Source organism: Lissotriton vulgaris, chromosome 2_1, assembly GCF_964263255.1.
Source record: "Lissotriton vulgaris chromosome 2_1, aLisVul1.2, whole genome shotgun sequence".
Classification (NCBI taxonomy): Eukaryota; Metazoa; Chordata; class Amphibia; order Caudata; family Salamandridae; genus Lissotriton; species Lissotriton vulgaris.
Window position 1 is genome coordinate 585,953,415 of NC_141687.1, and position 12,498 is coordinate 585,965,912.

Consider the following 12,498-nt stretch of genomic DNA (forward strand, 5'->3'; position numbering starts at 1 on the left):
CTTGTCAAAGCTCCTACTCGAACGGGCGTAGCCAGGTCCTCTACAGCCTGCCTTCATCTCTTCGAGAACTTAGGTCTAACACTCAACCATGAAAAGTCAACTCTACGACCGTCACAGAGTCTCAATTTCCTGGGGGCAACGTTGTATACACAGCAGGAGAAAGCCTTCCCTTCCAAAGAACGTCAGGTCAAGCTAAGCACCCTGGCCTTCCAAATTCAGACCAAAAAGAAAGTCAAGGTTCGACTCTTCAAGTCGTTGCTAGGAATGATGTCTTCCAACATTTTTCTCATTCCTCACTGTCGCCTCCACATGCGGCCTCTACAGGAAGCTTTAACAAATCAGTGGATCCAAAGTACAGGATCCTTCGACGACTGGATCAAGATCACTCGGGTCATGAAGAAGGCTCTGAGATGGTGGCTTCTGGGCGACAACTTGAACAAGGGCCTACCTTTTCTACTCCCAGTCTCTCCTCATGTGATAACGACAGACGCTTCACTGGAGGGATGGGGGTTCGTTCCTTCAAGAACTGCAAGTACACGGTCAGTGGTCCGTGCCAGAAACACAACTCCACGTCAATTTGCTAGAGTTGCAAGCAGTGCGCTTGGCTCTTCAAGCTTTTCTACCCCGAATCAGGAACTCCCCAGTGCTTGTGAGGACGGACAACACCACCACAATGCACTACCTGAACAAACAGGGGGGTACTCGATCCAGGACGTGGTCTCGAATCTCAGCAAATTTGGATCTGGCTGCTCCAGCACAACATTTCTCTGCGGGCAGAGTATGTCCCAGGAGTAGACAACACCCTGGCAGACTCGCTAAGCAGACCGCGCTCAATTTGCCACGAGTGGGAGCTCGACCAGAAGACGCTCGACTCAGTGTTCTCCCGTTGGGGCAAGCCTCACCTGGATCTCTTTGCGAGGGAAACGAACGCGAAATGCCAACATTACGCAAGCTGGCTTCCCCAGAAAAGGTCCCTAGGGAATGCCTTTTCGATGACATGGTGCAACGTCTTTGCTTACGCTTTTCCACCGTTTCCCCTGATCCCCAGGGTTCTCCGGAAACTGAAAGCAGAGAGTTGTACCCTGATACTGATAGCCCCAGCGTGGCCGCGCCAGCACTGGTATACAGAACTACACCTTCTATCACTGGAACCTCCAATTCAATTCAGGACATGCCCACATCTCCTCACAATGACCCAGGGTCAAGTCCAGTATCCGGATCCAACATCTCTCAAATTATCGGCTTGGCTCCGGAGTTCAGAGTTCCAGGATTTAGATATTCCGCAGGAATGCAGGGTCGTCTTAGCCCGGGCCCGGGTTGAAAGTACTAATAAGACGTATTCCCTTAAGTGGAAAAGGTTCTGTTTGTGGTGTAGAGTTCAAAAATTACATCCGTTCACTTCTACTCCAGCACAAATTCTACCCTACTTGCTCCACCAAGCCAATTCAGGACTGGCACACGCTTCAATTAAAGTCCACCTAGCGGCCATATCCAGATTCAGACGTTCTTCATGTGGAGCTTCACTATGGACCAACAGACTGGTCAAGCAGTTTCTGAAGGGATTATTCAGGACTTTCCCTCCAGTTCGAGCGTCACCACCTACATGGCAACTAAATGTGGTACTAGCTCAACTAATGAAACACCTGTTTGAGCCAATCCACAGAACAGATCTTAAATATTTGTCATGGAAAACGGCTCTATTACTGGCGCTCACGTCAGCAAGAAGAGTGAGTGAACTGCAGGCCTTCTCTGTGCAAGACCCATTCATCCAGTTCAAGAACGACCGGGTCATTCTACGAACTAACCCTAAGTTTATACCGAAGGTTCCGTCCTCTTTCCATCTCAACGAACCTATTGTTCTGAGATCTTTCTTCCCGAATCCATCATCTGCGGCTGAAAGATCTCTGCACTCATTGGACCTCAAGCGATGTGTCAAATTCTACGTACACAAGACGGAGCAATTTCGAAAGTCCAACCAATTGTTTTTTGCATTTAGCAGGCCCAGAAAAGGCCTAGCATTGACAAAACGGAGCATTTCCAGATGGATTTCAGCGGCCATCGCCTTCTGTCACCAACAGGCGGGCCATCCTCTACCTTCAAAGGTTCGAGCACACTCCACTACAGCGGTATCCACCTCCATGGCGCTCTTCGCTGGGGTACCTATTGTCGACATCTGCAGGGCAGCGACATGGAAGACACCTCATACGTTCACCAAGCACTACTGCTTGGATTCTGAACTTATGAAGGATGCAGCAGTGGGACAGGCGGTCCTAGGTCATCTATTTCAGTAGAGGTGAGCCTTCTTCCTATCATCTCACCTTCCAGGTAATTTATCGCACATTTCTTATCTGGTTGTGAGTATCATGTACACTGTGTAACAACTTATGATGAGATTATAATGTCTTTAGGGATGTATTATGCGAAATGTGCTTATTATTGCTTGCTATTCTGATTCAGGCATGTGAATCTATGAAAGATACCCATAATACTGGATAAGAAATGCGTTACTTACCTGTAACTGCAGTTATCCAGTATTGGTATCTTTCATAGATTCACATGCAACCCACCCGCCTCCCCTGGAAGGGCTCACCTTTGTACTCTCAGTAAGTACTCCTTAGCACTGTGCTTACGAAAATCTGAGGGACTAGGGCTCCTTCCAGGAAGGTGAGAAGGGTGATAGTAGCTGATTGGCTCCTGGCCAAAGTTTGGTCCTTTTTACATAAGGACCTAGATAGGCTACTAATGTGAGGCCTCTGGCCTAGTACTAAGTATATGTCCATGTGACATTACTATATTTATTTACCGGGGACTCCCACCCCGACGACGGGGAATGATTCAGGCATGTGAATCTATGAAAGATACCAATACTGGATAACTGCTGTTACAGGTAAGTAACGCATTTCTTTTGGGGTTGCCCGTCACCCTTCACAATTGAACATCAAATATCAGGAGGATGATGAGGACTATGACCAGGAGCATTATGCGAATGAAGACTTGTCAATGCCATACCATTCGCCCAAAACCAGACCCTCTCGTTCAGAGGACACAAGTCATCTCTCACCTACTTTGATCCAAGATTTACAAGCTATGCTGACAGACTATCGCCAGAGATTTCCTCCAGCTCCAGTTACACCTTCTGTGCAGCCTGTCCCAGTTGACATACCAAGGCCTCCTTCACCGCAAGCTTCATTGTCACCAAGACAGGACGCTGATCCTACACCCCAAGCTGACACTGATACCTATTCTCAGGATGATAATGAGAGCAGGGAAGAGGGCGAGTTGCCGGATCATACACCTACGGATCAGTGGGATGATTATGTCATTCCCATGCCTTCACCGCCTGTTCCACGCCCGTCTGATTCTCCGCCTGAGGATATTGGCGGATTTCACAATCTTGTTGAGCAGTCTGACTGCTTTTTGCATGACTTTAAAGAGTGGTATCGCAGAGTCACCAGAGCAATACCTATTATCGATTACATATGGAAGGAGGGCTTCAACATCATGAAAACACCTGCTTCCATTCCGGCAGTCCTTCCAAGAATTGACAAAAAGTATCGACCTCCTCCTGATACTCCATCTTGCTTAATTGGACACCCTCGACCGGACTCGGTCATATCTCAGGCAGCACAACAGAGGTCCAAGAACCCTGCCATTCCTATTTCGACGCCACCTGACAAAGAGGGCAGGAGACTGGATGTAATTGAGAAAATGTTCTCTGCTAATGCAGCGGCCTCCATTAAGGCAGCTAATTCACTAGCAATTCTGGCCCGTTATGATAGACAGATGTGGTCAGATCTGTCTGAGTTCCTTGATCTGATCCCTGAGGATAGTCAACAGGAGGTACGCAGAATCGTACTTGAGGGAGAAAGGGCGGCATCGGAAATAATTGATTGTGCCCTTGATATTTCCAACACCAACTTTGAGCAATTGGCGGGAGCAGCAGTCCTTCGGCGCCAAGGTTGGCTTAAGGCTACCACCTTCAGACCTGAGGTCCAAATGAAGATCTTGGACATGGCGTACGATGTGTTTTCCAAAAAGTGAATCCCCATCGATGACGCTTTACTGGCGATTAAAACGGATACGGACACTGCCAAATCTCTAGGTACCCTACAATACAAGAGAGGGTCCTTTTAGAGGAGCAAGAGGCCGTGGTTACTCTTCCAGAGGGAACTATTCCAACCAGCAAAATCGACAGTACCAGTCCCAGTACAAACAACTGTACTATCAGTCATCGTACTGACAACCTGCCTCTGGTAGTTTCTCTCGTCAGGGAGGGAAACGGCGCTCAAACAATCAGGGGCGTGATTCCAACAAGCGCCAATGAGCTTTGCCGGATGCCAGTCATTTATCCTCCCCTTCCCGTGGGCGCCAAAATTTCCGCTTTTTACCAACAGTGGCGGAAAATAACTTCGGATCAGTGGGTCCTAGATCTTGTCAGGAATGGACACACTCTGGAGTTTTTACAGAAACCACCAACAGCACCGCCCAGGGGTCCCCCCTCCCCCTCGTCTTCACTTACTATTCAAAGAGGCCTTAAAGATGCTATGCAAGAATGCGATGGAACGAGTTCCTGCCTCTCAGAAAGGGAAAGGATTTTATTCTCGCTTCTTCCTCGTAGAGAAAAATTCAGGAGAGTGGTGTCCAATATTAGATCTGCGCAAACTCAACAAATATCTGAAGAAGCAGAGTTTGCATGGTAACGCTAAAGGACATTCTGCATTGTCTCAACAAAGGGGACTTAATGGCTTCTCTGGATCTAGAAGATGCCTACTTCCACATTCCTATTCACCCAAAACATCGCAATTACCGAAGATTTGCAGTGGCTGGCGTCCACTTTCAATTCAAAGTGCTTCCATTCGGCCTGAAATCGGCGCCAAGAATATTCATCAAATGTTTGGCCCAGGTGGCAGGCATGCTGAGGTCACAGGGAATACAAGTTTTCCCATACCTCGACGACTGGCTACTAAAAGGGCCATCAAGAAAATCCACGATGGAGGCGGTCAAAAGTTTCCTCTCCCTTTTCTCAAATCTAGGACTGACCCTCAATTCCAGCAAATCTCAGCTTCAACCTCGTCAGGAGTTGACCTTTCTAGGAGCAGTGTTGGACACATGCCAGTGCAAAGCGTTCTTGACTCAGGAACGGCAAAACAAACTGTTAAAGCTGGCAAAACAAATATTTGCAAGAAGGTCACTTTCAGTTCGAATATTTGCTTCCCTTCTGGGGATGTGCTCGTCTGCAATCAGCCTCATCCCTATGGCGTGACTCAGAATGAGGCCACTGCAGGAGGAATTACTTCGACAGTGGAGGCAAGTCGACGGATCGTTCGACGATCACATCAAAGTAACATCCAAGATGAAGCCAGCCCTTCTTTGGTGTTCGACGGCGCACAATCTGTCGCCCGGCCTCAAATTTCTCCACGACATACCGGAGTTCATCCTTACAACAGACGCTTCCATGGAAGGCTGGGGAGGTCACCTCCAGGACCTTAAGATTCAAGGGCGATGGTCTCGTCAGTACCAAAAGAAACACATAAACAGCCTGGAGCTGAGAGCCATTTTTCTATCCCTACAAGCCTTTCTTCCAAGGATTGCGAATTCGTCAGTGCTGGTGCGCACGGACAATACCACCAGCATGTATTGTATAAACAAACAAGGGGGAACAAAATCTCTCACCCTGTCATTGAAAGCTCAAGAAATGTGGGAATGGGCCATACTCCATGGCATATCCCTCAGAGCAGAACATGTACAAGGTATTCAGAACTCTCTAGCCGACAACCTCAGCAGGGCTTTCACAGGCTGTCACGAATGGGAACTCGAGCAACAGCAAGTGGAAAGGATCTTTCAAACATGGGGAACACCAACACTGGATCTGTTCACCACGTAACAGAACAGCAAATGCGTATTTTACGCCAGCAGGTTTCCTCAACAGGGATCAAGGGGAAATGCCCTTTTGATGAGATGGTCCGGGATATTTACATACGCTTATCCTCCGATCCCGCTCCTACCGAAAGTTCTTCAAAAAATGAAGAGGGAGCATTGCACTCTCATCCTCATTGCTCCCCGTTGGCCAAGGCAGTATTGGTTTCTGGAACTTCTTCTACTCTCTCTCAGCAGCTCCCACTTCGTCTCAAACCAACAGTGTCAATGTTAACAAGAGAAGGGGGCCAGATCCAACATCCGGATCCTCAGTCACTGCACTTGCACGCCTGGCTCCTGACTTCTTAGAGTTCAAGGATCTTAACATCTCCTCAGACTGTCGGGCGATCTTATCACAGGCCCGTGCGCAAAGTACCATCAAGACATATTGTTTTAAGTGGAAACGGTTCTGTTCTTGGTGTGAAGAAAATAATGTTCATCCACTCCAAGCTCCACCTGAGGACATCCTTCCTTATCTGCTGGCCTTAGCTAGGGCAGGTCTGGCTTTCTCGTCCATTAAGGTACATCTGGCGGCAATTTCCAGATTCAGAAAGTGTTCCAACAAACCATCTTTATGTTCATCATCTTTGATCAAACAATTCCTTAAAGGGCTATTCTGAGCTTTTCCTCCAGTTCGGCCGCCTCCTCCTCCTGAATGGGATCTCAATATTGTTTTGTCCCAACTTCTGAAAAGGCCCTTTGAACCTATTCATAAAGCGGAGCTGAAGTTTCTAACTTGAAAAGTGGCGATTTTACTGGCTCTCACCTCAGCCCGCAGAGCCAGTGAGATACAGACCTTCACGATTGCACACCCTTTATTGCAATTCTATAGAGACTTTGTGACTCTTAGGACCAACCCAAGATTCATCCCAAAGGTGCCGACCCAATTTCACATCAATCAGCCTGTCAAGCTCAAGACTTTTTTCCCGGATCCTAAAACTCCGGCGGAGAAGGTTTTACATTCCCTAGATGTGAAACGGTGTCTAAAGTTTTATCTTCAAAAAACAAAGGACATACGCAAATCTAATCAGCTTTTAGTTGCTTATGGCCAAGCCACCTTGGGTCAGGCTGTAACAAAGGCAACTATAGCTAGATGGTTGTCATCTACAATTCTCTTCTGTCATCACAAAGCTAACAAACCTTTAACAAGAAAGGTTAAAGCGCATTCCACTAGATCAATGTCAGCGTCGACGGCCCTTTTCGCTGGAGTGACGCTGGAGAACATTTGCCGAGCTGCTACGTGGAAAAGCGTGCACACTTTTACGAAGTACTACTGTCTGCAGTCGGCAAATCTGGATGATACCGCAGTTGGGGAAGCGGTGTTGCAGCATCTTCTTCAATAAGGTTAGACTCATTATAGTCTTTTATCCTTGTTTTGACTGTTTTAAGCATATGTTTTTCATTAAGATGTTTTAATCTTTTCAAACGCTGCCCTATTCTTTAATGTCTAAAAAGCCCACAGCTAAGCCAGAAAGTCCAGCCAACTACAGGCCCATATCCTTGCTCCCTGCCTTCTCCAAATGCCTGGAGAGACACGTCCACTCGGTCCTATCCATCTTTGCCGAAGAAAACTCGCTCCTACACCCCTCACAATCGGGTTTTCGGGCTGGTTTCTCGACTGAAACCACTCTCCTAGGAGTTACGGAGCTCATTCAGAACCTCCTTGACAAAGGTCAGACAGTCGCGCTCGTACTTTTAGATCTGAGCGCGGCCTTTGACACCATTTCCCACGACATCCTCATCAAGGTGTTACACAGAAATGGTGTCCGCGGAAAAGCGCTGGATTGGATCCGATCCTTCCTGGCGGACCAGACCTTCCAAATAACATCCCTACTGGCCTGTTCCGACATGTTCAAGGCCCCCCACGGAGTGCCACAGGGATCTATTTTGAGTCCTTTATTTTTTAATCTCTACCTCTGACCCCTAGCGGACTTGACCGAAAAGTCTGGACTTACACTCATGACTTACGCCGACGATTCCCAAATTATTATTATTTTCTCCCTATCTGAATCCTGTCTGACATCCCCGTCTCTCCTCAAATCAGGACTGCAAAACATCCTTAACTGGATGACTAGAAACCAATTAAAGCTTAACGGAGACAAGACAGAGATTCTTCTCTTAGAAAAACATCAAGATCTTTGGAATCCTTCACATTTGCCCAACCAGATGGGCAATCTTTCCACCCCAGTGACCCAAGTCCGAAATCTAGGAGTCATCTTGGATAGCTCCCTCTCCATGAGCCAACAGGCCAACAAAGTTGTTGGTCTTTGCCTTACCATCATCAAATGGCTGAGGAAAATTATTTGGATGTTGCCCCCTTCCACTCAAAAGACCGTAGTCAATGCCCTTATTACATCACAGCTTGACTACGGCAACATTCTGTACCTTGGCTCAAACAAAGCGGTAGTCAGTCGACTACAACTGGTCCAGAACGCTGCAGTTCGACTACTGCACAGAATCCCAAAAAATTCCGGAGTCTCGAGTTACCGCCGGGAACTCCACTGGCTCAGGATTGAAAGCAGAATCCGTTTCAAAGCCCTGAACTACATGTTCAGAATTAAGGCAGGTACTGCCCCCAAATACCTTCTAGCCCTGGCTCACCCCTATACTCCGAAACGAAATCTTCGCTCGCAAGCTGCTGCCAACTTCTGCGTACCAAGATTTAAACTGGCAAAAATGGGAGGTAGATCCTTCGCCCACCTGGGACCATCCCTCTGGAACGCGCTCCCTCCCTTCATTCGAAAGGAGGAAAATCATGTCAAGTTCAGAAATCACGTTAAGACATGGCTATTCGAACAATAACAAGAATAGCCAGAAATTCATCCTGACATCCTTTTGCTGTGTCTCGGCGCCGGGAAACCCTTTTTGGGTAGCTGTAGCTCCTTACAAATGGAAAAAATAAATAAATAAAACAAATGTCCTTTATGAAGGTTTTTGATGCATATGTTATGTCAACAAGTTTGTGCTCTATAACCTTCCAGGTTGTGTGGGGGTGTATACGATTTTATTTTGTCTCCCACCTTCCTCTAACGACAGACATGATGTCACTGCTTGCTACTCTGATTCAGGCCTGTGACTCTATGAAAGATACCCCAATACTGGATAAGAAAACAAGTTACTTACCTGTAACTACGGTTATCCAGTATTGGTATCTTTCATAGATTCACATGCACCCACCCTCCTCCCCGGCAGGGCAGTTCTGTTTTATGGATACTTATTCTCACTTGTGCTGGGAAAATCTGAGGAGAACTGCCTGAGCTGGGAAGGTTCTAGAGGGTTAGGACAGCTGATTGGCTGAGGCTACTAGTTCAGGTCTTTTTACATAATGAGGTAGATAGGCTGCTAAGTTTTGGGCCTGGCTAGGCCTTTAGGCTTTCCAGCCTACTACAAGAAAGTTTTTAGGCACTGCTATTGTATATATTTTTACCGTGGGACTCCCGCCTCGACGACTGGGAATGATTCAGGCATGTGAATCTATGAAAGATACCAATACTGGATAACCGTAGTTACAGGTAAGTAACTTGTTTTCTTCCTCTTCACCCTGACATTTTCACGCATACCTTCACCTTGTGGCTGGCACTCTATAGAAAAGTTATCCCCATACCCTCCTTTTCTTGCACCTGGTGTTCTCAAGCATTTTGAACTCTTCCACTTGATTTTCTAACTTGAGTTTGTCTCTAGGTGTCTGTTCTTCTGTGATGTCACAGACTCCTTGCTTTCACATGTCTGATTACTCCCTTATTGTAATATTTATGTGCTTCTCTAGACTTCCATCGCTGAATGCCTAACGTATCTTGACAATGGAGTAGTCTTTGTGGGCTCACGACTTGGGGACTCCCAGCTTGTGAAGGTAGGAAGCACAGCTTATATTCGTGTATGCACCCCCCATTCTGTGTGTTTTACATGCTCTTCAGCAAAGGCTTGTCGCCAAGTGCATGTTTACACTAGAGTACTCCATGAGATTCTGCCAATATAAATAAAATGTAGTGTGTCTCTGTGCATTTGAGGTACCTCGAAACAAATAATTATTTAATGTGTTAATATATTCAATATGGACACAAGATAACCTGCGAATGGAATGAAACATTATCTTTTTTTTAAAACAATAAATATATGCCTAAGCAGTCATAACATTACTGTAAGAAAGTGGCTCTGTATATACTGGACCAAAGTAAGGTACAGTGTGCACAGAGACCACAGTTCCGAGAGGTTTGGCAAAGGCTAAAGTTAGATATAACCTTACTCTCTAAAGTGGTAGCTTGGTCAAGCAGTAAGGCAGTATCAGAGGACAGTGTAAAGCATTTGTTGTACACACTCTGTCAGCAAATGGTCTCACACACTCAAGAACTGAACTCTGGGCCAATTGTTTTGTATATAAAAAAATATATAGTTACTTTATTTTAAAACCACAGTAGGTATCATAAATACTTTCGAATTGCAGTTGACTTTTAAATTCAATAGATACAGTTGTTGCAATATGCAACACAAGTTAAACACAAAGTAACATAGACCTCAATGGGAAGTTTTAAGTAAATTCAATAAAATCTTTAGCTTGCCTCATCTCTACAACGGCCCCCCACATTCGCCGGGGATGCCTGGTTTCACCTTGGAGATACCCAGTAGGGACCATCTCACAGGGATAGCCAGGACGGGTTCCCCAGCGGTCTACAGCGCCACAACGCCTCAGGGCAGCAGTGCGCTTTACAAGACACATTACATTACATTACATTACATTACTCAGGGCTGGATCTTGGATTCAGCCCTGGTGCTTTTCCTGTAAACAGTTGAAAGAAATCGTTTTTCTCCATTGCTCTGAGTTAGGAGATTGGGGGTGAGTCTCAGTCTTTGATGAGGCACCACTGACAGTTCTAGGAACGTTGTGTACCATGGTTGCCTCGCCCATGTGGGAGCAACCAGGATTAGCGGCGATCTATGCACAGATATGAATGTCAGCAGCCCTACATGCCAAGAACAGATGCATACTGGTAAGTAGCATATTCCTTATAATTACTTTTCAGGTTCTGTGCTGGGCTCAAAGGTACAGTACTGTTATCTCTCCTGATAGCAGGAGTGTAATTTCGTTTTTATTGTTCGGATGATTTTTAAGGAATATTTCAAATTTGCAAAACTCAACACTTAGAAGAAATTCCAAGTGAAAACCAGCCAATGTTACCCTATGGAGAAAATCAAGTTATTGGCCTTTGGGTAAGTACTCGACTGGCAGAGTTAAGGTTCTGAGGTAAGAATCAGGGGTCTCCCAGGGTCAGGTAAGTACAGTTGTTACATCCTCGGCGGCACAGGGGCAGCCGGGTGCAGAGAGAGTAGGCCCAATGCTATCGTATGGAGGATAGGGGGCCTTCGGTTGGTGGCTGCTAGCAGGCAGGCCACGCGGTTGTGGGAGCTCAGCTCCTGGTCACTTGCACAGGGCAAGTGGTGAAGTAGAGTAGGATAGGTGCTGCACTCCGAGTGGCACTCTGGCAGCTGGGTGCAGGGTGCTTTTGGCACTTGGGGCGCCCAATGTTGTTCAATGGGAAAGCTGGAATTTGAACAAAGGCGGTAGGCTCGGGACGGAGATTCTTCAGATGCGACCACCACTTTGAGAGGTAAGTTGGGATCTTGGAGGATAGGTAGACTCCGAGTAGTTGGGCACAGGGGGCCATGGGGTGCTGGGTGCAGGGGTGTCTTTTGACGTCTTGAAATCTTACCCTCAGCTGGTCGCGGTTGGAGGGGGTCCCTTGTTATGAGGCTGCAAGCGTCGTCAAGGAGTGTCGAGGATCGTCCTTGGGCACTAAATTTCTGGTCAGTCGCTGGGGGTATGTCCTCATGGTCTTTGTTCACTCAGGCACGGGCTGGGCTCAGCGGGTGCAGAGTGCTAGATTCGTGGTTCCTGGCTGGCACCAGGGGTGTTGCTTGCTGGAGCAGAACCATTGCTCGTGGCAGTCACAGGCAGGTCCTCCATGGTTTTCGAGGTTGCTGTCTCCTGGAGATGCAGAGTTTAGCAGGAGCAGGTTCAAGGAACTACAGGCCTGTAGGGCTGGGGCCAAGTCAGTTAGTGTTGTCCTTTTTTTAGCAGCTACACGGCAGGTCTTCTTTCTTCTTGTTCTTCTTGTTTCAGAATCAGGATCTGAGGAAGGAAGGTTCTGGGTGCCCCATAATACTAAATTTAGGGGTGTTACAGATAGGGCAAGGGCCGGGACCAATGGGTTCCTGTCCAGGGTTGAGTACACCCTCTATCCTGCTCCTCTCCTGCGGGAGCGAGGCAGGAGCCTATCTCTGATTGGGTAGGGCTCCCCATCCTCAAGATGACCGGAGCCCAGAGTTATGCCTCACCTCTCCTCTCCCACCTGAGGGTTGGGGTTGGCAGAGGCTGGCATACCCCCATACCTCACATATGGTTTCCCGCTTGTCTTCCTGCCAGAGTGGGGGTCAGAACCGGCAGGGGCCAGTTGCGGAGTACAGTAATTAACCTGGGGAAGCTCACAAAAGGTGGCATACCTTTGAAGCTTCCCCTGCCCATCCTTGGGGAGGAGACTTGGCACCTCGCCCCCGGGGTCCAGAAACATGTCTGGTGGTGGCAGCATC

General features: G+C 47.4%; 1 protein-coding gene across 1 annotated transcript in view; it reads left to right on the forward strand.

Annotated features, from left to right (window-relative positions):
• The window catches only part of DDB1 (damage specific DNA binding protein 1), a 1,134,380-nt gene that overhangs the window by 146,288 nt on the left and 975,594 nt on the right, over positions 1 to 12,498 (forward strand). Inside the window, exon 8 of the mRNA XM_086955618.1 lies at positions 9,683 to 9,766. Within this exon, the coding sequence (XP_086811744.1) occupies positions 9,683 to 9,766 (84 nt within the window). The remainder of the gene's footprint in view (positions 1 to 9,682; positions 9,767 to 12,498) is intronic.